Here is a 25,906-nt window from a genome sequence, read left to right on the forward strand (position 1 = left end):
ACCCTTCTTGTCTCCTGTTTGTCGGGTGTAGGACGGACCCAGAGGCGGGGATACAACAGGAAAATACTCCAAAGTCAAAAGACTAGTCTGCCCTTATCGGCATGACCTCCCTCTTGATTGGAGGCAAGGGCAATTAGAGCGGCATGGTGTTTTGGCCGTGGGCAACCAAGGAGAAAAAGGTCATGCTAGGAGTTAGTCAGAAAACCCACAGCTACTGTAGCCATCCACACACAGGCCATGATTCCAAGTGGGCTCCCTAGCCGCCTGGCGATGTGACGGTTTTCCCTTTGGAGGCGTGGCTTGGCCTTGCATCAAGCTCTTTGTGCTCGCGGTCGTATCGTCAAGGCAGCTGGAAACCGACTTGTGACTGGTTGTGCGAGAATCCGCAGGCCTAAAAGTCGAGTAACACTGCAACACCAAGCGTACTTCTCATCACACTGCCTCCATATGCACGTCAGCCCCCTTGTCCCATCCTCGGGCTGAATCTCACTGGCGCATCGCGATCTTCACGCGCGGCCATTTGCGTGGGCTCGTGTCATAAAATTCCTGGCACTAACCAAACGCACCTTTCTCCGCACAGTCCCCCTGCTATTTCTGGAGGGTGGGCAGGCGGTAAGACGCTCAAGCGCACAAAGATGGCGTCACAGAAAGGCAGCGCTGATGCGTAAGATTGTGGCAAATCAGATGGTTCGTTTGCTGCTTTTGAGTTCGCTTCTCCCCAGGCGGCGGATGAGTCCGGCCATTGGTCAGCCGTGGATAAGTCTGACCATTTGCTCTGGAAAGCCTCGCGAATCTGGAACCAGTGCACAGGATTCTGGGAACTATTCTCCTTGAAGCCAAACAGCCCATACGGGTGCGACTTCTTCGCTTCCACGATGATCCGGTCTCAACCATGGGACAGGGCCATTTCCATGCCGGCAAAGAGCAATTAGCAGAACGCGTAGCTACCCGCCACTCAGCCTTTCCCCCGTGCTTATGTCATGCCTAATATGGCCACATCGCTGTCAATAGTTAACGAGGGAAAAAGGTTACATGATTCATGACGGTGTCCGGAGAATGCCGCTCAATCAACTATCCGGAAAATATCAAGAACCAACCTGTCAAAGCTGCAAAATTGCGCACGAGGACATTTTCGTCTTCCCAATGCCACGGAAGATTGATTGGGGAGAGCGAATCCCTTCTCGTGTTCTCCAATAAAAACCGCCCTGTTGTCATTGGCGAGGATCGATGCAGTCGAAGCTAGGGCCACCAGAATATTTCTTGCTGGTTGTTGCACTGCATGGTGAGACTCCTTTGTTCCTCATCAAATGCCGTGATATTTTTTTTTTCTCCCTCTCCTTTTTTTCTCCCTCTCCTTTTTTGTTCCCACGTCATAAGTCACAACATCAAGGGTGACCAGAGACTGCGAGTGTGGCTGGATGGCGGGCCAATCATGCTTGGAGGAATTTGCCTTGGTCGACTTCCAGAGTCCCAGGGGTCCAGTTAGTGCGCGCATGGCCAGTCATGGTCTGTGGGCGCCCCACTCGCTGCCCAGTCTGACTATGAAGGGCGAAATGCGTTGGCATCACAGGGGCGAGTTGCTAGGCACTTGGAAAGGAAGGGCTGGCGAGGGCACCTGGGTGGAGCCCACACACCCCAGCCCTTTCTTCCAGAAGTCTTCGCGCGTTGGTCCAGGTCCAGGGTCAAGGCGTGAGACGAGATTGGTTGCTTGTCGCTGTTCGAATCAGTTCATCTGCTGAAAAGTACGCCTCACGTGAAAGCGACAGGGCGCTTGACTGATCGCTGGAGATCATCCTGGCTTGTCTGATATTCCTGCTCTGGAGCGACAAGTGGCTCCGGAAAGCGCCCAAGATGGTGATCAAGCATCGTTCGCATCTTGCACTCTCGTTCATCCTCGGCAGCTGGATTTCCAACTTGTTCCTTGGACGGTTGGGGGGAGCATCCCGGAACCGGGGCATTACCAGACACAGTTTTACGAGTTTGGCGAGTCCCAAAATAAAGCCGGCGATCATGATTAAACCATCCTTTTTCGTTGAACCGTTTTGTCAAATCAGAAGATCACGCAGGTAACATACATACTCCGTACATGTATGACTGGACTCCGGACGGAGTATGGATATGATATTATGGGAGTACTGAGGACGCGGCTAGGATGCTTCGGGGGCTGACCTCTCGGAGTCTTCTTCCCTAATCGTCCTTCTTTCTTCTTTTCGTGACGCTTGGCGACTAGCCTACGGGGTCACTATCGGAGGCGCTTTATGCAGGTCGTCAAGTTCGCCATTTCAAAATTGGACATCAGCTCTGTCTCACGTGAATTGCTACTGTGAGGTCGCTCACACTCTTGGAAATGGCATTCAAGAATGAGCTTGGCAAATGGCGCAGTTTCTCCTGCAGCTACGAATACTCCGTCCGGAGAAATAGATACATATGTAGACGACTTTCACGATGTAACTTGTCACCGTCTCGACAATTGGATTCGCAAATGCGACCATCAAAAACCGGATCCCAGACCAGCCGGGGGTTGCTTGTTCGTAAAGGACTGAGGCGTCCTTGAGAAGCATTTGTTTCCCGACTAATCAATATTAATCACTTCCAGCCCGATACCTGTGTGGACGGACAGAAACCCCGTGTATTCGAAGCCAGGGAGCTTGGGACTGAGCGAGAACGGGCTGAGCCATGCAGGCTGCAGATTGCCTAGGCTAGACTTTTCATGGATGTACGGCAGGACATATGTACTTAATATTTCCGTGATTCTAATTGCAAAGAAGTCGACTGAGTTACGCCTTTGAAATGTAATTGGCCATGTTGCATACCACAGAAGCGAATCCACGTTTCTTCAGCTGCATCGCTGGGCTGGCAAGGTGCTGCATTGACCGAGTTTGCTTCATTGTTGGCCATCAATTTGAAATGAAAGCGCTATTTCTTTTCGCGCCGGTGGGTGTGGATCACAACGACTCTCGATGCAACGAGCACACCCATACAGAAGTTCATATGTAACTCAGCTTCATTTGAAAGCGGGTGGGGGCCTTCCCCTTCCGGATGACCCGTCTGGGGGTTGAGAGCGTCAATCAAACATGCCTGTATCCAGCAAGGATATGAGAAAGTCCGGTTGGGGTCGTGTTCGAGAACACCCCTCACATGTTCTGCAATAATCAAAGATCGCGGGCAGCCTGGCAGGGTGAATGGCGAGGAGCCCCATGTTGATTGAAACGAAACAAGAATGTGTGGGAGTCCCTGGTCAGTCTTCGCCTGAAACACGAGATTAATAATATCGAGCTTCCTCCAGGATGTTTGTCGATCGCAACAATGACTCCACGAGACTGTGACCTGTATTCATCGCAGGTGGATTTCGTCCGCCGGATGCGTTAATCTGGTGCCAGGAGTTGAAAATTGTTTTCCACCACCTCCAGACGAGAGCTATCCGTCGCGAGAGATCTACCAGGAGATCATTCCTTGACAAACTTCGTTGCGAATATGGATAGAGGCGCCCTGCTGGCCCAATGCAGCCACATTCCACGCGTCCTGCTATTCTCCCTCCGTCTGATACCCGGTTTGGAGAACCAAAGGCATCAAAATTCCCGATGCACATGCCGAAGTAAGGTGCTGGGTTTGGGAAGCCAATCTAGGCAAATATAGGCGCATCAGAATCACTATTACGGCCAGATTCTGACGGAAACAAAGATTTCAACAGAGCCTGTGGAAATTTGCTGCCTCAGAAAAGCCCTGGTTGTCTCTATTTTCAGCGAAGGTAAGGGCAATAGTTGGCCCTGGATTTTCCCCGCGGAACAACATCTTAACTCTTACATCACACATCGAGCTTGGAGCTAGTTATTATTATCGAAATACGGAATCTGGATAATTTGAGAGTTTTTGGGCTTATCTTAGCCAACATCGTTCCTCGGATCTAAGCCAGAGACTTCGTACCTCGACGGAAGGAAGACCGCAGTCCAGGCTGTTGGTGAACGAAGCTACCGAGACCCCAAGCAATGAGATGTGGTTTTAACGCTTTTGACTTTGCTATCTTCCCCAGGCGACAAGGGATCCAGCTAGCCAAATGCAGCGATTATCAGCCATTACCTCATCCGGAATCTTGAATGTTCGGTCTGGCGAGCCACCGGAAGGGCCAAGTTCCAAGCGGAGTGCATGCTTATTTCGTGGTGCGCAGCAACAAAGTTGCATATCGATGCTCAGCTCGAGTTTGCTCTCACCTTGCCCCTTTTTGGAAAAGTGATGTCGTTTGCTTCCCATAGAACGGGCCACGACCCGGGAAAGCGAGCATCCAGCGGCAGCCGGTGGTGCTAAACCACTTTGCTGGGAGGCAATCTTTTTCCCGCCATTGCAAACAAAGAAAATCCATCTGTTTTCGAAGCCACATTCTTGGTACTTGGGACTTGGGCAACTTTGTCATAACCAATCTAAACTTTCTGCAAGCGATCATTATTGGGAGGATGGTGGTTTAGCAGATAGTCGGAAAAAGCAATCATTCCCATAAAATTGTCGCAGAACGGGATGGGCGCATCTCAAAAGGAAATCACTCGCCGTTGGAAATATACTCTGTGGCTGTATCTTGTCACAAAGCAAAATCAATCGATGATTTGAGCAACCATCTACTTCGTACCCACTTAGATTATACATATGCAATAGTGCATACATAGTACTCCCTATACTTTCAAGCTGGCGGCTAGACACAGATGTTTTCAACCCCTCAGTACGTTGTGTAACTGGAAATGCTTCAAATACTGCAGCATTCCCTATGTAGGACGACCCTTTAGAGCAGGATGCTTTGGTTCTGGCCTACATAGAACAGTACGTATGCAGGGTCTTGGACATCAATGTCCTTCTATGTCTCAATGCACAAGTAGGTATGCGGTTGATAGTCAGCTTCTTGTCTTCCCATGACTAGGCATATTTGGTGAAAGCCACTGCATGCCCTGATCCTTCAATCACAGCCGGCCGGTGTGAATCCTCCAAGGATATGTAGGTGCGGAGTACATGCGTGCATTTTAGTGTTGTGGTGATACAGCTGAAGGCAAGCAAACCTGTCCCTGCTTTAGGGTCTGTAGCCGCCGTGTGATGATGTGTCTATGGCCTATTACTTCTCGCGCATGGAGGTACAGCATATGGCGCATAGCGCACAGGTTTTGTTTAACTTGCTACTATGCATCAAATGACAAGGCAGACAATTATGACAGGATCTGTAAATGTTTTCAGGCATCAATATGGATTTGTTCTGAGTATTCATATGCTGTACTGGGCAAGAACTCTGAGCTCATGTGCCTGTTTCCGCTTACATCCCAATCCACTACTAGGATCTCGAAGTAAATGTAATCAGGAGAGCGAGATCATGTCTTTCATTCATATTAAACCAATGACTCCTTGCCACCATGTAAATACTATGTTGTGTAATACTTGACATCACCTCTAAAGTGCCAAAAAGTGCTGCAAATGTCTGACTTCATCAACAATTACAAGAGCCCGCTTCTTTAGTCACCATGCTCCGTAGATCCGCCTTCATGTATGTAGGCTCATTGAACAAGGACTACCCGGTCAGGCCTTGCTCCTTGCAATGAAAGGATGTCTCAGTGCTTCCGATGGGGTGCATCTCTTTTCAGGGTTCAGACTTAAGCAGCGATCCAATAGGTCAATAAACAGGTTTATCTCCCTTGCTTCTGTATCGCTGAGCCTCGCTCCTTTGCCTATCAGTCGCGTCTTCAAATCTCGAGTTGGTTTCTTAAAATCTAATATCTTGGTCACCATCCGTCCAGTAATTTTATCTTCCTCAACGCTGCGGAAATTTAGGAGATCATCAAAATGTAAGTGAGTAAGTGATCCTCGACGTAAAAATTTCGGGGGGAATTTGCCACGACACTCCATCATGGAGCGTAGCATTTGGTTGTTGGTGCGACCCGTAAAGAGGATTTTACCCGAGTAAAGCTCAAAGAGCGTACATCCAATTGACCACACATCTATCGCATAGTCGTATGGGATGCCGAGTATAATCTCAGGAGCACGATAGAAACGACTGACAAGGTAAGGTGTGATCTCGTTTTCGGTAATCGGAGAGGCCGACCCGAGGTCGCACAGTTTCAAAAGATTTCGATTCTCGTTCACAAGTAGGTTGTCTGGTTTTAGATCCGCATGGATAATATTGCATTTGCGCAAAAGGCTCAACCCGAGAAACATTTGCTGAGCATAGGCCCGGATGGCGCGCAAATTGATACCCACATCTCGGCCAAATTTCTTCAAAACCTCCCGAAGGTTCATGCTGAGATTTTCAAACACCATGCACAAGTGTCCTTTGTGCTCAAACTGCCGGTCAAACCTGATAATGTGTTTCCTATCATCCGGGTCGGCAGCTCGTAGCTGCTGCAGTATTTCTATCTCCTTGAAACCTGCCTTGCGCATAGTATCATTGTTACGAATAATTTTCACGGCAACCAGCCTTCCAGTTTTCGAGTCCGTACAGCGAACAACTGAAGAAAACATTCCTTTGCCCAGATTTTGTTGAACGTGGTACCGTCCATTGATCAACTCACCCAGCATCACATTGTAGTAGCCTTCAGGATCGTCCCAATTGTCCATCATACTCATGTCAAGTTCTTGAGGCTGGGCAATGCTTGGCTTGACGGCAATCTGCGCTTGAGCATTTTGCGCCACTGTACTGGGAGGCTCCTCGGCAAACATATCGTCATCTTCAGCAAACATATCAAATGGATCCTTCGCTTTCATCTGATTTGGGTCTGCTGCTGTTGGCTCCGGAACAAGCACTTCCTGCCTTGTTACCTTGGTTTCATCATACGCGCTTGCCGACATATCTTCGCCAAAATGGCGTTTATCATGTTTCATTTTTTCCTGCCTCATGTCGGCGGTCGGGTCATAATCAGCTGCGGAAGCCTCTTCCTTTTCTAGCCCACTTCTACTTTGCAAATCAGTGTTGGCAAGGTCTTCATCTCGGGAAACATGGAGGTCTGTGGGAGATTGAGCAGTAGATGTATCGTCTAGGGTGTTCGTAGGTGAACCTTGGCGACCTGGTGTGGAGATGTCAGCCTACAGACTTGGAGTTGGTAGATGGCCTAGTATTGTATTACCTGACAAGCCCGGCTTGGGGACGGCCTCACTGGCATCGCATGCAGTAGATCCTGTCTCAGTCCCAATCTGAAGAGCTTGGACAAGAAGAGGCGTCGCTTGACCACGGTACTTAGCTTTTATAGCTTCACGACGTCTGCGTCGCTGCTCAATTAGGGCGGCTTCGTCAACGGGCTCAGAGGGAGTTTCATCTTCCATAGGAGCATCGTTATTAGGTGCAACGCTGATAAGAATTAGTCGAGGTTAGGAACAAGTCAGAAGAGAAGGACTCACCCATTAGAGACACTCGTTTCGGTGACGGAAGTCTGCTGCATCTGAGTTCCTCGATATTCAGCTTCCTGTCTTGCTTTTTGAGCGCTAACAGAGGGATTTCCCCGTTCGCTCACTGACTGTTCTGTAGATAACCTTCTTCCCTCAGGATGCGAGTGGCTGTCTGCTGGTCTAGCCGAAGATCTCTCATCCCTTCTTTCCTGCTCATCGGAATACTGTTTTTGCTTTCTCGGTTCACGGTAGGGAGATCGACTCCGAGTTCGAGGGCGCTTTTCAGCGCGTCTATCGTAGTCATCACTGTAGGAGAGACGATGCCTGTCGTAGGCATCACTCCGGTCATGATCATAGTACGGGCGGCGATGCCGGCGTGAATCGCTCCTACCATAGTACCTATCATCGTATCTCAAGCTTGGAGTTCGTCGGCTGCCTCTGTCGTAGTCGTAATCATCGCGTCTGCGCTTTTCGCCTCTTGAGGGGCGATAGGGCGACCGCGATCTCGATCTCTCGCGGTGACTGGATCTTCCTACAGATACAGGGGATCTCGGAGAGTATATATCGTGTCTGGTGTTACGGTCAACCTTTATGTCATTAAGAGAAGTCTGCGACGTAGTTGCCTTCGTATCTGAACCTGATTCGATGATCTCACCCTCCGATGGGGTCGATGGGGACCTCGACCGTCTCGATGCCATCAGATCACAATCCGCCCAGAGTCGTAATATGGCGGAATCAGCCGGCCAGGTTGCAGCGATGGTAGCTTGAAAATTATGACGACTCAATTAGCACAGAGTTTCCTCCCAAGCACGGATGACAATTTAGGTGATGGTGAAATGTCCAACCCGGCTAGTTATGGCCCTTCCCACGCGGCAATGCTCGATAGCATCTATTCAATAGGAAAAGGCGAGAATGCCATCCAACGTTGTTCTCAGCTTGTTGAAGAAAATGCCTGCTTTGAATTAATCGAAATTCAGCGACAAGTCGTCGCGCCAAGTTCTGAGTTGTTACTCTGGTTTGACGAGTCGGATTTGGGAGTTGAACGCATAGAGGCGCATCCCTCAAGTGCACTAGCCAAAAGCGGTTTAGCTCCCGATACCTCGCCAGCTCGGCTTTGGTGGTTTTCTTTCCCCCAGGCGGACGAGGGGCGAGCAGCGACGAGAACCCGCACGTCAACGGACGAGAAACTGTTCTTTGAGATCGCCGAATAATTTATTCTATACGCAAACATGGGTGGTCAATCTAGAGAAGGTTTGTTTTTCAACTGGAACCACCACCGCTCTTGATTTTTCATCGACTGATTGAAGGATCTGTTACAGGCGGCAAAGCCAAACCCCTCAAGGCTGCTAAGAAGGAAAGGAAAGAACTGGATGACGATGATCTCGCCTTCAGAGAGAGGCAGAAAGCAGGTATGATCTTTGTCTTTTATTGTGGTCTATCCTAGGAGGGCTCTCGTAATCGCCTTCTAAGAGGAGCTCTAAAAGCTGATAACCTCTTTTCTCTCCAGAGGCCAAAGCCAGAAAGGAAATGGCTGATAAAGCGAAGGGCAAGGGCCCGATGAATACCGGCCAACAAGGAATCAAGAAGTCCGGTAAAAAGTGATGGGGTAGCGGCTCTTCTGGTTCGGGTTGTCGAGCCTACGATGTAACGACATTATGTCCTCTGACGGGCGTTACGGTCCCTTGAATTGCCGTTCTCTTCGCGAGCGAGTACCCATAGCATGAGCGGGCGGTGATCTACTTCTACGAAATTTTGAACTTGAGAGTAGCGCCTGCCATTGATCTTGAGCACCACTATACGCATTTTCATGTCGGAAACTAAACCACCTTAAGTCCGTATAATGAAGAAAATATATGTACATGAAAGGAAAGCTTCACAGAAACAATTCACAGAATCGCCCAGGGTTCTTTGAACATAGATCTGAATTTGTAAAATTTTTGGGCAAAAGGGTATTCTCAAGAAGTAGCAGAGTAAACAAGTGTTCACTGGAGTAAAAAGGGCTAGGGAAATTTGAAATGTGGAGGAAGGGAAAACTTCAAGAAATTTCAAATCGAAGAACGACCAACCAGGGTCTTGTATGAATACTGTGCAAGGATCATGACGCCGGCTGCATCAGTCGAAGCCATTTTAGCTGGTGACTCTCTTAATCCATAATCCAGACCCTTCGTACTCATCCTCTTCATCCTTCTTCTTATACGCCCGATGAAGTTTGAGCCCGATATCGTGCTCATCTTTCTTGATATCGTCTAGCTCGTTATTAAGGCTCTTCACGGTCTTTGTAACTTCAGCACGAGTCGCAAAATCGTAAGCGATTGAACTTGGCTGTATGACTTGTGTCAATTCGTTGATGATGGTATTGATATTACCGCGTCTTCGGGCAAGATCGCGAAGTTTTGCCTCCATTGCTTCGATGCGATTGTTAGCCTCCACTTCTGGCGGGCTCCGTGGCAACGACTTCGAAGTAACCGCCGACAGCTGGGATGGAGTAGGCTTTCGCGCCGTTATCCTAGCAGCTTTGGCCGCTATATCGGTGGGGATATCTGGAAGAGGCGGAGCATCTTTCTCGTTGCTTCGTCGAGAAGATTGCGGTGGGGTGCCTACTTCGGTGGTAGCGAAAGTCGTCATACTGAAACGGCTCACCGGCTGAGGTTCCAAGTCTAGGCTTTCCAGCTTCATGTAATCCGGCTCTAACGGGACGTCCCGTATTCGAGCTTCGCTACGAAGGGGATGCGAAAGGTCTGGCAGACTATTGAGCATTGTAGATGGATTCTGTCCATTGGACCCATTCATCGAGTCCGCCGCGTAACCGGTATCCTCTTGTATACCACTCTGCGATGTCGCGAAATCGAAGGTATCGATTCTAAATGGCGCTACCGAGTCGGATGGTACCTTTAAAGAGGTGGTTGAAAGCCCTGCTGGTGTAGTGTGCAGCGGTTCGACTGGTTGAGGTCGACTATCCTTCCTGGGTGGGGGAATAAATGGTTCCTCTGCGGACGGCTTTTTGGTCGAAATCGGGTTCAAAATGGCAGACCTTCCACTAGCGCCTTTCCACGGTGGACGAGTAGGAGGCACCAAGGCCGGATCTTCTGGGTCAAGCTTTGGGGCTCGTCTGCGGCCTTGATTTGTATCCTTGTTTCTTGTAAAGAAACCGAAAGGGTGCTTCTGCGAAGGCTTGAGATTTGATAACACTGGCAAATGCGGATTCTTGGGGGAAACTTGGGCAAACTTGCCGCGATCGCTTTTGGTCGGTTCGCCTGAAAACTCATCCCACTTTGTTTTTCGAGCAGGCTGCGGTCCGGAAAATCCGCGTCTGCCTTTTGGGATGGCACCGGCGTTTGGGTCGTCCTTTGTCATTTGAGGCGCCTTCGCAACTTTCTGAGAGACCGGAACTGCATCGGGAAAATTGATTTTTTCACGGGGAAATTGAACAGCAGGTTCAAAAAACTCTTCTATAGGAGATATGTCTGGGCTATCATTTCCGGTAGTATTTCTATACTGGCCAGGCATTGGCGACACAGGCGGCGATGCATCAGTGTACTGACTATCGCGATATTCAGAGGAACGGTCAAGATAAACGTGGGGCTTTGTGGGTCGACGTTCGTTATCAGAATCCCAGTCAGAGTAAATCGAGGATGTTATGCGTGGCTCCTTGCCAATCGCGGGCGGCGGTTCCATAGAATTGCTTACGACACAGTCAGGCCTCTTGTTTTTAAGGTGAAATTGGGCTAGCATTCCACTCACTATGAACGAAATGGTCGTCCGTATGGATTGTTCTCATAATTCATTTCCTGTACATGTGGGCTCACAAACCCTTGTTCTTTGTTGCGCTCAATTGTAAATCTCGGCCCCCTTGACCGGGGGTTTGCCATGTCTTTGGGAGTAGGAGGATGACTCGCTTTCCACATTTCATAATCTTCCAAACGTCACCACTCATACGTCAGTAAACGCACTCACTACTATCCAAATGCGGCTTTTTCTTTTTTTTCTTTTCTTTTCTTTTCTTTTTTTTTTTTTTGGGGGGGGGAAGGGGAGAGGGGGGATAATGGCTACACGCATGGCTGTGCGAGCTCTGCGCTTGGGGCCAAAATCAAGCTGCGGCGGGATCATACCTCACGAAGAGTGCTTCGAGGACCTTGCTCGGCAGTACCAAAAGAAGACAATGAGATATAAAAATAATATTCTGTGGAGGCTGTGCGATGCGATGGCCCCCTTTGTATTGTGAAGTCTAAAACAATTGAGATTCAGAAGAAGGGAACATGACACTGCCGGAGAGATTTCCAAATAATTTCCCCCTCAAAATGCTGTATAATTTGAAAGAATGAAGAGGAAGAATAAAGGAGTGACATCAATAATGGTTCCAGACCAATGAAGAGGGATAAGGAATGATTGCATTCACCGGCCAGCAGGACAAGAAGTTGTGTTCTTCACCTCTCCTCCACTCGCAGCTGTAACGATCCCTCCATTCACAACGCCGCGATGTCGCCGCCGCCGCATCGCCTCATTTGAGACTAGCGCAGTTTCAAAGCCGACGAACACGAGCTAAGTTAGTTAGTTAGTTAACTAGTTACCAGTGCGGAAAGGTTATATTATATAATCAACCACTCATCGATGACATAACACGCAGTCTTCGCAGACAGGCTTGCAGCCAATGGCCGTGATGGTGAAAGCTCGGAAGCGTCCGCAACTGCGCGGTGGTGGGAAGATATTCACCGCGACCCTTTCTTGCATTGTCTACTTGAGACAGTTTTACGAGCTACATCAGAATGGCGTCAGGTTCGTCTTCCCGCGTACTTCCTGAGTAATCCTAGGTCCACCAGAGCTAATTTGCCAAAGATGCCAATGCTTCCCCGGTCCCTGAGGTGTAAGCTGTATCCCTCGACGGGGCCTCTCTCCTTCGATTGCTACAATATGCTGGCTCGACCTTCTAACCTCAGCTCTTAGGGCATCTATTGCTTCCCCAATAAATCTAGTCCTTCTCTCCCTTTTTGTCGTCGTGGTGTATATGCAGTTCCGGCCCAAGGCCCCAGTTACCCTACCAAAAGACCAGGCTCCGGTTGTATTCCGCACGTTCAAACCAACAACCCTGATAGAGTTTAATGGACAAGACAACAAACCTGTATACCTTGCGGTTCGCGGAAAGGTTTTTGATGTGAGCCCGGGGAGGAATTTTTACGGCCCGGTAATTCGGAACCCCTTCGCAGCCTTTCCCATTTAGAGCACCTGTCCTAAACTTTTTGTGTGATTTTCCAGGGCGGACCGTATGAGAACTTTGCCGGCCGTGACGCTACTCGAGGATTGGCTTGCCAGAGCTTTGACGAGGAGATGCTCACAAAGGACCTTAAAGGTCCTTTAGATGATCTACATGGCTTGGACGAAGAGCAACTAGACAACCTCAGGGGCTGGGAGGAAAGGTTTCTGGAGAAATACCTGGTCGTTGGAAAGCTGGTCGCGGAGGGCGACCCGGAAGCTCCTAAATAAGAGGCGGTATGGTAGATAACATGACCAGCAATGGCCGTGACTACAAATTTCTTTGAACGCCATTGACTCCTGCTGATTTGACTTTCTCCGGCTGCTCCTTCTATTTGTTTCCTGACCTGTTAACAAAAGAGAGGAGAAGTTACCACCCGGCCGCCAGGAAATAGCCGTCGTGAATATCTGGTTGGCTGAAAGTCCTGAAAAATTGTAACTTTGGTATGGTTGTATATCTGAGATATTACAAGATCCCCTGGCCACTTTCCTTCCATGATATGGAGGATAATTATGGATGATAGTTATTTATTCCATACCGGCCACTTCCGTCTTACCCGCATATGCTACATTGTATGGCCTGCCATAGATAGTTCTGGCTGATCTCTATTCTCCTTACAACCATACATTTTACTACTTATAGTGAGTCTTACTTATTGTCCAATAGCAGGTTCATTGATATCTCCTTTTATCAGTATCCGTTTATATTTTGAGTCTGGATTCAATTTCTCAGGCTCCCTAAAAAATGCCTACGTCACAGGCGGGCTGCTATGTCGAAGGGTAGTTACCTGGAGCCGGTGGGCTCTGGTTCATCATCCTCTTCTGCTTACAATCCTCTCCCTTTCTTTTTCTTTTCTTTCCTTTTTTTATTTCCGGATACCTCCACCCGGCATTCCTTCTCTCCGCGCTGTGTTGGGACAGAGAACGGCTATTCCTATTCAGTTTATCCTCAAGTTTCTTGAAACATTTGGATTTATTTATTCACTCACATTCAACTAGGATACCTTTAAGTGAAATTCCTAAGAGGGTTGTATTGCGATACTACATCTTCCATTTTTGTCCTGACTCTACCCGTCTCAATTATAGCAGCCAATATGTTGTTCTACAATGGTACTAATGATGTAGAGGATACATATGAGCTTATACAGCCTAAGAGGTTACCATCCCGCACTCCTAAGAGATTCTTAAGAAGTCGGCCTCTGAGACTCGAGGCCAAGGTATAGGATCATGGAAAAGCTAGGCCATGGCGCATTTACCACAATATGGCCAGCAAAAGAATTTTTGGGTCTGCTGTAAGTCGCTTCAAGAGTATTGCCTAATACAGTTTTCATAATGAAATAGTTTATGCTAGAACAGTCACTGCGTTGCTCTTAAAATCCATGCCTCACATATCGCCGGCAAGAAAAACAAGCTTCAAATCCTTTGATATCTAAGATTTTGGTCATAATTGAGCACACCCTAGGGCCAAATGGAACACATGAGTGCTGTGTTGCCGAGGTTGTGGCAAGCCTGAAAAATTTGAGATATTATCTCAGCTTTCGAGCCTCATGTAACTAGTTAAAGGAGGTCCCATTTCAAATTGGAATGGGGCTCTCATATCTGTATGATCGAGGAGTGACGCATGGCGGTATGAATCTTGTTGATAGTTGCAAAATACTGAGAGATTCCTAACAATGCAGATTTTCACATGGGAAATCTTGCAAAGCAAGCCACAGTTGAAGGATCATTTGAGGCATCAATAGTAGAATATTTCTCTGATTCTGAATGTGTTCCTGTTGTGGCTCGGAGTCCCTAAGATCAGAACCGGCTGCTCCCCGCATACTATGTTCTCGCCATCTCCTTGGTGGGTTATTTAGAAGGAACAATAAACATTACTGCGAACATGAACCCCCTCTGCCTCAAAATCATGGATTTTAGAAATTGTGAGTTCGCACATTCCAGGTATCATCCTAACGTACTTAGCATTCGATAATCAGATAAAATATCACTATCGAAGCACCCCAACCTCAATTCACGCTCCTGGGGTAACTTTCTATGAGCCTTCTGGAGGTAAGGTCGACTCTGAGTGGAGAACAATCATGGACGTCTGGGCAGCTGGTTCGTACCGTAAGTTCATATGTTTCAGCTCGTGCTTTCGACCACTTGCAGCCCACCCAACCTAGAAACGCAGCTTTGCGAGTTGAATTTTGGAAGCGTCTTTCTATATGGAATGAGTCCATGTGATTCCATTATATACCATACGCTTCAACTAGCTGGTCCTTTCCCCCCCGCCTAGGGCAAATATTGGAACCTAAACGGATTCTGCGTGGAAAAAGTTCGTATGCATATCAGCTCCCGTTCCTGGAAGCTTTCTTCTGTGAAATTCAGTTTACTTTCTCCTAGAAACCTGTTACCCTGGTGCATCGATCCTGAAGGATTCTGGGCCCAGAAGCGCCATGGTCATCGAATTGGGACTGTAGGACTTTCAGAACAAGATATAGAGCAACGGATTGATTGGTCAAGAAGTATGCTCAGAATTGAGCCTCATACCAGATTGCAAATAGCAGGGCTTCTTAGTTATCCTTGGTTTTCTGGATTTAGGGCTTGGAAGTGGCTGTGCTAGCACTGCAAAAATAATAGAAACGATGGATTGGTTATTAACAGGGTCGCGGGATACATCTTGCAAGAATGCAGTTGAGCCGGAACGTCGTCATTATGGAGCAATCTAGTGCTGAAGTTTATATGTGGTTTGGCCGGATGATTTGATGTAATTAATACTCTGTTAGATTGCATAAAAGCCTCGTCACATTGACCACCAAGCGCAACAGAACTCCGGGCCAAAAATGATAGAATAACGTCCAGCCCAAGTCCATGAACACAGAGCACTTTATAGATTTAACGTATCAAGCTGCTGGCCTTTTTGGATCTTGTAGTCTTGCCAGCTCTAGCATTAACCGATAGGTATAGACTGTCAGATCAACATCGCGGAAGGCCTTAGAAAACCAGTCTCTACCCTGCTCTGCAATCTCTCTGGCCCTTTTCTGCCCAGCTTCGGTTGAAGTGAGATAGAACACAAGCTCAGGAAGCTCTTCCAAACTTTGGCTGACCGGTATGTAATGAACCCATGGCACTAGACGCTCGTCATGCCACTCTCGGAAGAGGGTTTGTTTCAACGGCGCAGATTTGGAAGCTAGAAGCTTGTAGTAGCGGCCGCTAATGCCATTTCCGTCAATATCAAATGCGAGTCGCGACCGGAGCGCTTTGTCTTTGTCCGCCCACGACTTAACCTTAAAGTACATATGTTGGTCCCGGCAGTATTTCTTCTCGCACTGGAATATTCTAGTAAAGGCAACGTCGAACAACCTGCTATTGAGAAATGATGAGCTCACACGACTGATCACTCCGCCCCTTTCTCGTAGGTAATAATGTTGACGCCTTCTCAAATTCTGCGCCAAGCTCACAAACCTTTGCCGGTGATAGTCCCGCCACTGATCGGTCGAAGCAAAGCCGCCTGTTGTAGAACCGGCCCAGTAAAGATTGTTTATCTTTTTATCCCAGTCCACGTCATTTGCTTCAACATATTGAAACTCGGACTCGATATAAGCTGGGCTGGGATACAAGATGTCACCCATGGTGGACAGCGACCCAGTCGTCAATACTGGTATGGATCCTTCAATAAGGCGAAAAGCTGAAGGGCTCATGGAGATACCATGTATAGCGCGGTACTCCGGATGCCAGCACAGGTTTAAGTCCGACAGTCGATTGGTGACGAAAGGGAGGGCAAACGTTTCCACCGTGTGCCCATCCCGAACATTTCTCCTACTTCCTTGAGAAGGACAAAATCTAGTAAGCGTGTCCCAGACCGGTCGTCTTGACATATCAGTCAAGTTGAACCATACATTGCCACGAAAACTTTCTGCGGCCGAAGGAATCAGGACCCTCGGTTCATCGAGGTGGTTGACAAGAAACTTGACATCCGGAAGAACACCACGCAAATTCTCCAATAGCTTGTTGAACAAGAGTTGGTTGTGCCTGTCAAAGGTGCGCTGGGGATGGCTGCATTCAGTCTTGGCCTGGAGGCCAGAAAATGTACAGAGCCACAGCTCGTTGTTCGGCTCATTCTGTATATGACTCATAATCTCAAGTACCTCTTGACCGCTGAGTTTCCAAAATGGGGAAATAGCATCGTAAATCATATCAAAGTCATCGATGATGGGTGACTGATGGAATTTTGCAAATTCATACCAGGCTTGGAAGCCTGGAGGGGGTTCTGTACCGTATCGACGTCGATATTCGTTATGGGCTGCTGTGTAGTTTCGGGATTGTTTGTGAAGCAAGGCGTTGAAAGTGGCATTGGCGTTTTGGATCAAGGCTTCGACGGGGTGCTGCTGAGAGTAAATCAATGATGAAGTTTGCGAGAGTCTAATGGTCAGAATGTTCGCAAGGTATGGAACAAGAGAAACAAGAGAAAACAGCCACAGCCATGACTTGGCCTTCGCCTGCTTTGGAAGTATGTGAACGGTCTGGCCAAGGGCAAGCAAAGACGCTATAACGAAGAATAAACTTTGGGTATCCGAAGATTGCGTGAAGGGATTTCTAGTGGATATGACACTGAACGTTTCTATGATAGATGTAGTGTTCCACGAAGAATTTCTAGCCTGAAAAGCTGGTAAGCCATTTAAGTTTTCTCATAAGGGTCATGACATACTGTTTGAATTATAAAATACCAAAACAAAGCTTTAGCCAACCCTAGCGCTGATATAGCTACGACTGTGCTTCTAGGGAGATCAAACGCAAGAATTTCCACAACTAGCGCTAGGCCTAGCACAACTACAACGCGTAATGAAAGACGAATGATCGTGGCTTCGATATCAAAAGACGGAAGATATCGAGAGCTCTTATCGGTCCTAGGTGTGAGGGTGGTATAGACCACGAGAAGAGCAGCAACTGGGATAATCGATAAGGCATGTCCTCGAAGATTCCAGTCTGATAGGATAAAAATGAAAAATGATGCAGCCAATGTCGTACCTAAGATTGTGTTCACAAAAGGGTGGAAGAACCTAGAATTAGATGTTCTTGGGGGGCGAAGCTCGGATCCAAGATACTTCTGGACCAACAGAAGTAATGGGGTTAAAGCTGGCTTCTGGTTGTTAGCTCAGGGGGCACCTTAACTATTTTAAAAGCATGAGCTGCTTACCAAGAACTCAGACTTGCCGTTCCCTGCAGTACTAAGGCAAAATGCAACAACTCCTACGGTAACTATTGATAATGATGCTGCAGATGTAGGTTGAGCTTCGAAATTGCAGGGAGCGGCTGCTCCGAAGAACTTGTTTATGCGTGGGCTGCTCGTAATCTTGAACACAATCGGCAGTATCAGCCAGGCCAGTATCTCGGAGCAGAGCTCGGATTGCCTGGAGAATAGATATTGCCTTGTTATGGCACATAGCAGAGCAGCGCCGGCTGACCGAGTTGCCGGATCAATTTCGTTAAACGACGACTTCCACATTTTCCCACCCGAAAATTTCTGGCGACTTCCCACTCTGAAATCACTGCTCCGTTAGGGAGCTTGTATAGGTGTCGATTCTGAATCACGTGGGAATCTCCTTTGTGTGGCCATTTTAGTCAATCTCAGAGAGGTTTAAATGTTGGTTTGCGAGTGGGCCCTGTCTAACAAAAGTTTGTTCATCTGAAACAGCAGCAGGCGCCTGGTCTTAGAGTAGCAGTGCTACTCCGTACATACGGGATAAATATCCAGAGTCAGTCATACGTGCCAACCCCAAGTTTAAGGGTTTGGATCTCCGATTGTGTCGCCCTTTGTAGGTCTGCCGCAGGTGAGTATTTACTGATAGTTCTCTGAACCCATATGTATCTCGAGGGGCCTCGAGGAATAGTGGGCATCGCCCCCTAGCTCGGAATCCCTGACGAGGCAAGAGATTCCCCATGATAGGGCCCAAAATATGCCTCCCAGTGAATGTTGATTTTTGGTCTGGAACCTCTTGATTTGGGTAACAGACCTCCCTTGCATTAGGGATGTGCAGTCCTTTTGGCGACATCAATACAGGGTATGGCTATCGGGGGTGATTACAAGACACAAAACGTTCTGCGCGTGATAAAAGACGTGTAAGAGAACGAGTTAATACTGATGAACTTTGGGGTTTGGGGATGGAAATGAGGTCTGGCCTAGAAAAGGGGGCTCCCGACGTGGCAGGGGTTCGGAGCGGAATTATTATGATCCGCTGGACGGGTGGATACCTAGGTTCTGACGGGAAGTTCATCACCATCGAACAACAATTTTGAGCATGGCTCCATTCCTACTACTCGCATACCTAATGTATACAGTATGATTTTGAGTATCGATGACGATATTTCGCTGAATGCGATTTTTGGCAATGCCAAAAGTCAAAACCTCCGCTCATGATTTAGGCGATAGCGAATGCCCCTTTCCATCCGCTTCTGCACCGCTCTGAGTTTTCCCCAGCAGACAACAAACATTTAACCCTAGGGCCATTATTCTCCCCTTATATGCCCTTTATCATCAACTTCAGTGTCCAAGGTACCAAGTTCACCCTTGTCACCCTTATCCGAAACCTGGCTGATTGCCCTGTCGTATCGCCGTTCTACATCCTCGTTGTGCTTCTTGACCTCTTCTTCGTCATATTGCAGCTTGCGAGAGTCTTCCTCGCTTAGTTCTTTCTTTTCTGGCCTTTTAGGGTGCTTTGCATCGACTCCACTGTGCTGATATGCGTCGCTAAGAGTAGGTCGGGCTTTGTTCGAAGGAATATGTTCGTCGAATTCTTTGGAGAAGGAAGCTGGTTCAAAGCAATGTGGTTCTCGTTCTTCTTTATGATGAGACTCCGAGTCTAGATTGCTCAATTAGAGACCGACTTTCTTTTTTTTTTTCTTTTTAAAAATACAAACAATTAAAAGGAACGTGGATTCAAGCATGGTAGGCTGTTCGCCGCTTACGACTGGAATATTGACGTACCCTTTCCCCGTGAGGCTTCGGAATGCCCAAATCTGTACGTATTCACTTCGTGTGTGAGCTGGTTGGGCGACGCTTGAGGCCGCGCTCTGAGGCTGGCGCAAGCCCGCTTCGTGGACAGAATCACTCTCGTTCCTCTGTTCATATTGCCACAATTTTGTGTGACCGAAGATGTTTGCGGAGAAGTAGGTTGGGAACTCTTTTGCAGAGATAGTGGGCTGCTCAAGAAATAATCAGAACTCTTTGCTTTAATGGTTCGAATATTGTTCTAAAGCAGAGTAGGCTGTTTTCGCGTCAATGATGGCCGAACTGCTACCAGACGGGTTCATTCGTTCTGCCTTGGTACACTGATGTCATAACTCAGTCTGGCGGGAAACGCCACCTGCCAAGGGAGTTTCGCCACCTCTTTAAATCTTTCCTCTGTTTTAACTTTTGATTGCTGGGGTAGTACCTCTCCGGAGCGTTTGGTATTTTTACAGTCTGAGGTCAATACTGCTGCCAGATGCAGTGGCGTTCTGTCCATCACACAATGGTGAATTAACTAGGTGCATTATACAATTGGGTGCGGAGCACTTTGTAGACAACTGATTAATTGAGGGCTAACATTTTAGTGGAATTGAATTATGATATTAGTACGGGTGATTTATGTTTGTAGCTTTAAATCTTTGAGCCTTTCTCACCAATGCCTTGGTTTATATTCATCTACAGCCCCTGAAAGAGTAATTCAATACAGTTTTTCATCAGTCCCTCCTGAATTTATGACTGGGCCCGAGTTTACTACCCAGTGGTTACCTGTTAATGACTGTGGTTCACAACACCGCACTTGAATAAGCTCAAGTTCACATGGTCTGTGTCACATGGTCTGTGTCCCCTGGTCTGCGAAGTTGGAAGATTTGACACAAGCCCGCAACCTCAAGCTCCTGTCTCCTAAATATGTTCCTGCATGTGGCCATTACCAACCTAATATAGAGTCCTCAGACTACACGGGAATGTCAGTTACAGCATCAGGATTCTACTCCCCATCCAACAAGCATTCATCCTCGACAAAAATTTTGCAATTCGATGGAGTCAAGAGAATCCATAAGTTTCCTGCGTTAACTATTAGCTATCTCATACCACGTTTCCAACCCTTAAAAGAAAGCACCAACCAAACATCTGTCACAATTAGCTTCCCTGCCAGGCATTTTCCACATAAACAACTCCTGTGTTTTTGTCAGGAGTATGGAATCTATGTTACCATGTTGTGAACAACCAGATGCGCCTAGTCCACTATATGGCAGTGACGATGCCACAAAAGTGCCAATTAAGAAAGCTGGCTATCCCCTGATCTATTTGCTGATCTTGTCCCATATCATCCTAAGGCATTTATATGTTATATATGGGAAATACTTGTCTACATAGTGGCCCGTGCTGTTGGACAAGACTCTGTTCACACATCTAGCTGTTGAACTGAGGCTTTGATAAGGCGTCAGAGGGTAGATGGGCCGGATGCCAGAAACAAAATTGAATGATTTGACTGGCACACAATTAGGAACCACTTCTTTTTGATGTGTCTTGGGAGATGCCCAAAATGGTGCTGTGCGATGTTTTGAAAACTATGGGTTTTCGCCAATCAAAATTGTTACATGTGAATATTTCAGCATTGCATCTGATGGGGAACTGCTCGTGCCTGCAGTGTAACATGCGACAGAAAGATGAATTGAAAGTACCGAAACACAACAGGCAGATCACAGGTGACAATTAAACTGTACCGAGTACATGGCAGTAAATCCATGCTCATTGGCCTTTGTGTAATTATAGCAGCCAGGCACTTTCACCGACCAAACTTTTCTAGCCGGCTGGGTGTACGCGTTATCTCGCTGATGTCGACGGGCATCTCACACTAAATATCTGTGACCTTGCTAAGCCCTCGTGATTCATTATCAAAGTCACAATTCTTCAGCCGTGTATGCTGTATTCAGGGTGGGAATGTTGCTGCAGACGGGACCTGCAATTATGGTAACAGCAAACCTGGCATTCCAGAGAGATGCCGTGATGGATGTGCCAAAAGTTTCCTGACGCCAATAAAGCTGTTAGCTGTGGTTTGATGCAAGGTATGTAATGGGCCACTTACGCAAGTATACCAACCTTTTGTACGGAGTATATGAGGCACCTTATGTGCTTGACACACATAACTTTTCAAAGCGAGTTCTTGAGGAACCTGCACAGTTCTTGTATTTTTTAATACTCATCTTTTTTCGCGTTCCTAGATATTGGGAGCTATGAGTGCGAATACAGGGTGCAATTGAATAGCTATATGGGGGCGGGCGTTTTCACTTCAACCGTAATTCACCCAGATTGGTTGAGAATAGTTGATCTTCGCAATGCAAGATAGAGGAAGCTTGTTCAGCGTTTCCTAGAAAGAAAGTATCTAAACATATGCAGAGTGCGGAAAGACATGCAAGCAACAGAGTCTATCTAACTATTCCACAACTTTAAGCCAAAACTTATATTATGAACGCTGAGTGAAACATAGCAGAAAAATATCATAGACTCACGGCTTTCGCAGCAATGGAGTTCGTTCAAGCACTCGATTTTCATTATCTTCCGAGAAGCTGGGTTCAGCGCGATTCTCATAGGGTAGAGTGACCGCGACCCCTCCTGAATTAGTGCCTCCCTCCCCCTTTTGAGGATTAAGGTATTCGAAATATATTCCCATTATCAAGAGAGTCCCTTGCAAAAGCGCTGTGACCACATAGACCCCCCATGTGCTCCATCCTTCAGTTCCCAAGCGGGCTGCCAGAGAAGCTGCCCACACAAGACTGCCGGGGGTCTGAATACACATCATTGGGATGCTCAAGCTACCTACACGGCGTAAGACGTAGGTTGTATATATTTGAGGGAAATATTGGATGGACGACAGGATGGTTGCCATGATGCCAAAAATATTGGCCCAGAGCTGGCGGGAGGACGGGTATGCAAGCGCTATCGTGACACCCAAAACCACAGCAGCTACGGCATGGATTATACATGCTGCGGCAACTAGAAGAGCAGTACGGAATGATGGCGATTCACGTTTTTTTGATGTCGCGGTGGTATCGGGGTTGGTGAAAAAGATAACAAAGAGTGCAAGGCTAAACTTCCCGGATCAGCTTTATTGTCATGCCAATGCTTCCAATTTTACCATTTTATATCCCAGTAAAAAAAACCTTTTGTAATTTTTTTTTTGGGAATAATGGAAGTTCTTACATGATAACGAAGCATACTGCCTGCGTGCCGACTTGTAGGATTCCTAAGAGGCCAGCAAAACAAGAGAATCCGCTGATTTCGTCACAGCATGCGACATCTTTGGCACTCCGAGGGAGAAGAAGGATATTTGCAAATCCGGAGGTCCCTGACGTTGTACCTAGGAGGACAAAATATGGAGATATGCCAAAGGACGAGCGCCGTGAGATGATTCGGTGGTGTTGTGGAACATAGGATAGAAGAATACCGAGGAGAATCAGCCTAGAAACAAGACATTGTTAGAAGATGGCAAATTTAAAAGATGCGGATATCTTAATCCAAGGTGTAGCTGTGCTATTCTTACACTGAGAAGGAGAAGTTGACGATGCTCGGGGAGGATAACTGTTTGCAGTGTGGATCCATCGTGATGATCCTAGCGAGGTTGAGTCCTCCAGAATCCCGGTCAGAGCCTAGCTATTGTAGAGATGAAATATCACAAATTGTCCATTCCCCTCAAAGCAACTCAACAATCTAACCAAAACGCAGGGCCAACTCCCCGAGAACAGCCCGTGTTGACTGCCCGTCGACAGCCGCAGCTGCAATACCTGTATGGCCCGTGTGACGTGAGCTCGAAATAAGGTTAGCTGGATCCCTTCCTTTCCGGCTTAGCGCCAGCAATCGGGAATGCAAACATCGATGCAAACACGCTACACTACGTCACCCCACGTCATAGCACAATTACTGCTCTATCAAACAGCTTTCCCTGCTTCGAGTCCGGTGCTGGCATCGACATGGGCATTAATCAATATTGCTCTCTGACATATTCAAAGTCAGGCCAGTTGTTCCTCTAATAGCACGTTTTACAGTAACTTGCAGTGTTTGTTGCTGGTTTGCATTCTAGTTTGTTTGTGTTTACGGAGTACTCCGTACACTAGGCAGATATTTACGGCATCAACTAAAAAGGCTCTCTCAACATGAAGCTCTTTGCAACGGGTTTGGTCCTGGCCCTAGCAGCCACCGAGGTCGTCGGATCTAGCAATTGGTTTACCAGAGCTGGTGCGTCCGAGGACATCACATACAATGGCAAGATTGGTTTTGGCTCTATCCGGCAGCTTTCGCTATCCTGGGTGCTAACAAGAACTTTAGTTTATAATAGGTGGCATGAAACTGAATTGGAACGGTGGCTGTCTGATCATGGTGTGCTACAGTTAGTTTTAAGCAGCTCTAATGCAGAACTGACTCGAAAATAGATATCCCGTATCCAACTTATGCAGACCGCAGGGACCTGGAGAATCTAGTCAAAAAAAACTGGGACGCATATATCCAGGCTCCTATAACTCATACAACGGACGCAGTCAGCGATTCTTATGAGCAGGCGAAAGAGTGGATTTTTGATTCGTACGTACCCTTTTTCGAATGACTTGAAACGGCATTGTTACTGATATAGAGCAGATGGAGTGAATCGCATTTGAAGGCGTTTCTGGACAGACATGGGATCCCAAATCCTCAACCAAGAAAGCGGGACACTCTTTTATCCGCCGTAAGGGATAACTACGAAGCAATTGCACATAAGCTTGGCCAGACAACACAGTATCCTGGGAACTGGTTGTATGATCACTGGTCAGAGTCCGACTTGAAGGAATATCTCGACAGCCATGGCTACGCCGTCCCACAACCAACAACCCGAGATAAACTGATCGCTGTAATTCGACGGAATGCGAGACGCGCTAGTATTGAATCCAAAAAGGCTGCTGCTGCTGCATCTTCTTCGGCTGCCGCAGCACAAGAGAGCCTAACTGAAGCTTTGTTCAACGCCTGGTCCGAGTCAGATTTTAAGAAATTTTTTGATGAGCATGACATCAAAGTCCCACAGGGTTCTCGACGCAATGAATTGGTCGCATTGGCACGTAAGCACCGCAAGTCGCTTCTGCAAGAGCCAACATCCTCCATCACGTCGTTATATGGTGCAGCGACTTCGAAAGCTGGAAATGAGTTCGCACGAGCAACAGAAGATGCCCGAATGAAAATAGATGACCTTTTCAACTCCGCTATCGAACAGTGGTCTGATTCCCGCCTTAAGGCATATCTAGACGCCCGCGGCGTACCCGTCCCCCAAGGATCAAAGCGCAATGACCTTCTGGCCACAGTGCGCTTGCATAGCCATAAGGCTGCCACCGGATATTCCGCTTGGACCTTTGATACTTGGACTAAAGAGAATCTCGGGTAAAGCAACCATTGGCACTTGCACCGTCCACATAGTTTTGCTAATAAAATTCTTGTCTAGAAAATACTTGTCCTCTCAACATAAGGAAGCCCTGCAGAAACTCGAGGGGAGCAGAAATGATCTTTTAAAGCAGGCTCAGGATGCATACATCAGTGCCTCCAAGACTGGTGGCGATAGCTACGCATCAATGACCTCATATCTTGCTTCCGCCACCGACGCAGCAAAGGACATGAGCTTGAACACTTGGTCGAAAGACGATCTCCGGAAATATTTGGAGTCGTATGGACTCAAAATCCGGCGTGACATAGAGATAGAAGAGCTCCGTGAAGAAGCAAGACGAAATGCGAATTATTTCATGTATGGCACAGTCGTGCAGGAAGCGGGTATTTTGGATCGAGTGTGGAGTGCTGGGCAGTGGGTCTGGGACCAATTGAAAATTGGTGCCCTGAGTGGGAGATCTGAGGGACAGAAGGCGGCCGATGCGGTAAAGGAGAAGGCAGCGGACGCAAAGAAGAAGGTTGACTTGTAATGGAGGTGCGAGGGAGACGGGGAAGATGTTAGCAGGGAACATCTAGCGAGAAACCTGATTGACCTCCACCCTTCTCTCTATTTGCGTCTTTCTTTTCAACCCCAGTTTCATCTTGAATTTTGACACGATTTATGACTTGCTTTTACCTGGGACCGAGCTTTTGACAGGATAACGAGGTGCAGGGTTATTTTGCCGGGTGGCAGGTGTGATGCGTGAATTTTTTGACGCTTCCCTTTCTTCTCCCCTTCTTCTCGTCTCACCGACTATGTCTTGATGATAAAACTAGCCACTGATCATTTTAATTGACTCCTCTGCACGGTAGGATACTTACCTTATTATAATATCTCTCTTTACCTTCATCAGGACTTCTGCGCCTCTAAACTCAGTTAACCCA

The 25,906-nt window shown here is 47.5% G+C and overlaps 11 protein-coding genes across 11 annotated transcripts; 5 read left to right on the forward strand and 6 right to left on the reverse strand.

Moving 5' to 3' along the window:
* Window positions 1–1,682: 1,682 nt before the first annotated feature.
* Window positions 1,683–2,012, reverse strand: CIMG_11156 (uncharacterized protein; the record flags this gene model as incomplete). The annotated part of the gene is made up of 1 exon (XM_001244161.2): window positions 1,683–2,012. One exon carries the CDS (start codon window positions 2,010–2,012, stop codon window positions 1,683–1,685), a length of 330 nt encoding a protein of 109 aa, XP_001244162.2.
* Window positions 2,013–3,500: 1,488 nt separating this feature from the next.
* On the forward strand, window positions 3,501–3,990 carry CIMG_13724 (uncharacterized protein; the record flags this gene model as incomplete). The annotated part of the gene is made up of 3 exons (XM_004446320.1): window positions 3,501–3,595; window positions 3,682–3,748; window positions 3,886–3,990. The coding sequence occupies 3 exons, from the start codon at window positions 3,501–3,503 to the stop codon at window positions 3,988–3,990; spliced, it is 267 nt and encodes an 88-aa protein (XP_004446377.1).
* Window positions 3,991–5,203: 1,213 nt separating this feature from the next.
* Window positions 5,204–8,334, reverse strand: CIMG_03605 (CMGC/DYRK/PRP4 protein kinase). Its single transcript, XM_001244163.2, has 3 exons — window positions 7,360–8,334; window positions 7,089–7,309; window positions 5,204–7,028 (listed from the first exon to the last, which is right to left on the reverse strand). Exons 1-3 carry the CDS (start codon window positions 8,043–8,045, stop codon window positions 5,548–5,550), a joined length of 2,388 nt encoding a protein of 795 aa, XP_001244164.1. The 5' UTR covers window positions 8,046–8,334; the 3' UTR covers window positions 5,204–5,547.
* CIMG_13725 (uncharacterized protein) lies at window positions 8,121–8,558 on the forward strand (the record flags this gene model as incomplete). The annotated part of the gene is made up of 1 exon (XM_001244164.2): window positions 8,121–8,558. One exon carries the CDS (start codon window positions 8,121–8,123, stop codon window positions 8,556–8,558), a length of 438 nt encoding a protein of 145 aa, XP_001244165.2.
* Window positions 8,559–8,576: 18 nt separating this feature from the next.
* CIMG_11158 (uncharacterized protein) lies at window positions 8,577–8,949 on the forward strand (the record flags this gene model as incomplete). The annotated part of the gene is made up of 3 exons (XM_012358259.1): window positions 8,577–8,598; window positions 8,667–8,756; window positions 8,855–8,949. The coding sequence occupies 3 exons, from the start codon at window positions 8,577–8,579 to the stop codon at window positions 8,947–8,949; spliced, it is 207 nt and encodes a 68-aa protein (XP_012213682.1).
* A 175-nt stretch (window positions 8,950–9,124) lies between these two features.
* Window positions 9,125–11,684, reverse strand: CIMG_03607 (uncharacterized protein). The gene is made up of 3 exons (XM_001244165.2): window positions 11,457–11,684; window positions 11,089–11,260; window positions 9,125–11,029 (listed from the first exon to the last, which is right to left on the reverse strand). Exons 2-3 carry the CDS (start codon window positions 11,250–11,252, stop codon window positions 9,475–9,477), a joined length of 1,719 nt encoding a protein of 572 aa, XP_001244166.2. The 5' UTR covers window positions 11,253–11,260; window positions 11,457–11,684; the 3' UTR covers window positions 9,125–9,474.
* A 327-nt stretch (window positions 11,685–12,011) lies between these two features.
* Window positions 12,012–13,140, forward strand: CIMG_03609 (DNA damage response protein). The gene is made up of 4 exons (XM_001244167.2): window positions 12,012–12,120; window positions 12,181–12,208; window positions 12,289–12,526; window positions 12,598–13,140. The coding sequence occupies exons 1-4, from the start codon at window positions 12,111–12,113 to the stop codon at window positions 12,823–12,825; spliced, it is 504 nt and encodes a 167-aa protein (XP_001244168.1). The 5' UTR covers window positions 12,012–12,110; the 3' UTR covers window positions 12,826–13,140.
* Window positions 13,141–15,476: 2,336 nt separating this feature from the next.
* On the reverse strand, window positions 15,477–18,471 carry CIMG_03611 (uncharacterized protein; the record flags this gene model as incomplete). Its single annotated transcript, XM_001244169.2, has 4 exons — window positions 15,477–17,231; window positions 17,282–17,713; window positions 17,771–18,122; window positions 18,341–18,471. 4 exons carry the CDS (start codon window positions 18,469–18,471, stop codon window positions 15,477–15,479), a joined length of 2,670 nt encoding a protein of 889 aa, XP_001244170.2.
* Window positions 18,472–18,858: 387 nt separating this feature from the next.
* Window positions 18,859–19,887, reverse strand: CIMG_03612 (uncharacterized protein). The gene is made up of 2 exons (XM_001244170.2): window positions 19,559–19,887; window positions 18,859–19,433 (listed from the first exon to the last, which is right to left on the reverse strand). The coding sequence occupies exons 1-2, from the start codon at window positions 19,698–19,700 to the stop codon at window positions 19,081–19,083; spliced, it is 495 nt and encodes a 164-aa protein (XP_001244171.2). The 5' UTR covers window positions 19,701–19,887; the 3' UTR covers window positions 18,859–19,080.
* A 1,934-nt stretch (window positions 19,888–21,821) lies between these two features.
* On the reverse strand, window positions 21,822–23,348 carry CIMG_03613 (PQ loop repeat protein). The gene is made up of 3 exons (XM_001244171.2): window positions 23,124–23,348; window positions 22,784–23,041; window positions 21,822–22,668 (listed from the first exon to the last, which is right to left on the reverse strand). Exons 1-3 carry the CDS (start codon window positions 23,180–23,182, stop codon window positions 22,089–22,091), a joined length of 897 nt encoding a protein of 298 aa, XP_001244172.2. The 5' UTR covers window positions 23,183–23,348; the 3' UTR covers window positions 21,822–22,088.
* Window positions 23,349–23,582: 234 nt separating this feature from the next.
* CIMG_03614 (uncharacterized protein) lies at window positions 23,583–25,877 on the forward strand. The gene is made up of 5 exons (XM_001244172.2): window positions 23,583–23,815; window positions 23,906–23,956; window positions 24,010–24,157; window positions 24,212–24,982; window positions 25,044–25,877. Exons 1-5 carry the CDS (start codon window positions 23,734–23,736, stop codon window positions 25,510–25,512), a joined length of 1,521 nt encoding a protein of 506 aa, XP_001244173.2. The 5' UTR covers window positions 23,583–23,733; the 3' UTR covers window positions 25,513–25,877.
* The last annotated feature ends 29 nt before the right edge of the window (window positions 25,878–25,906 follow it).

The sequence above is a fragment of the Coccidioides immitis genome, assembly GCF_000149335.2.
Source record: "Coccidioides immitis RS genomic scaffold supercont3.6, whole genome shotgun sequence".
In the NCBI taxonomy this organism is placed as follows: domain Eukaryota; kingdom Fungi; phylum Ascomycota; class Eurotiomycetes; order Onygenales; family Onygenaceae; genus Coccidioides; species Coccidioides immitis.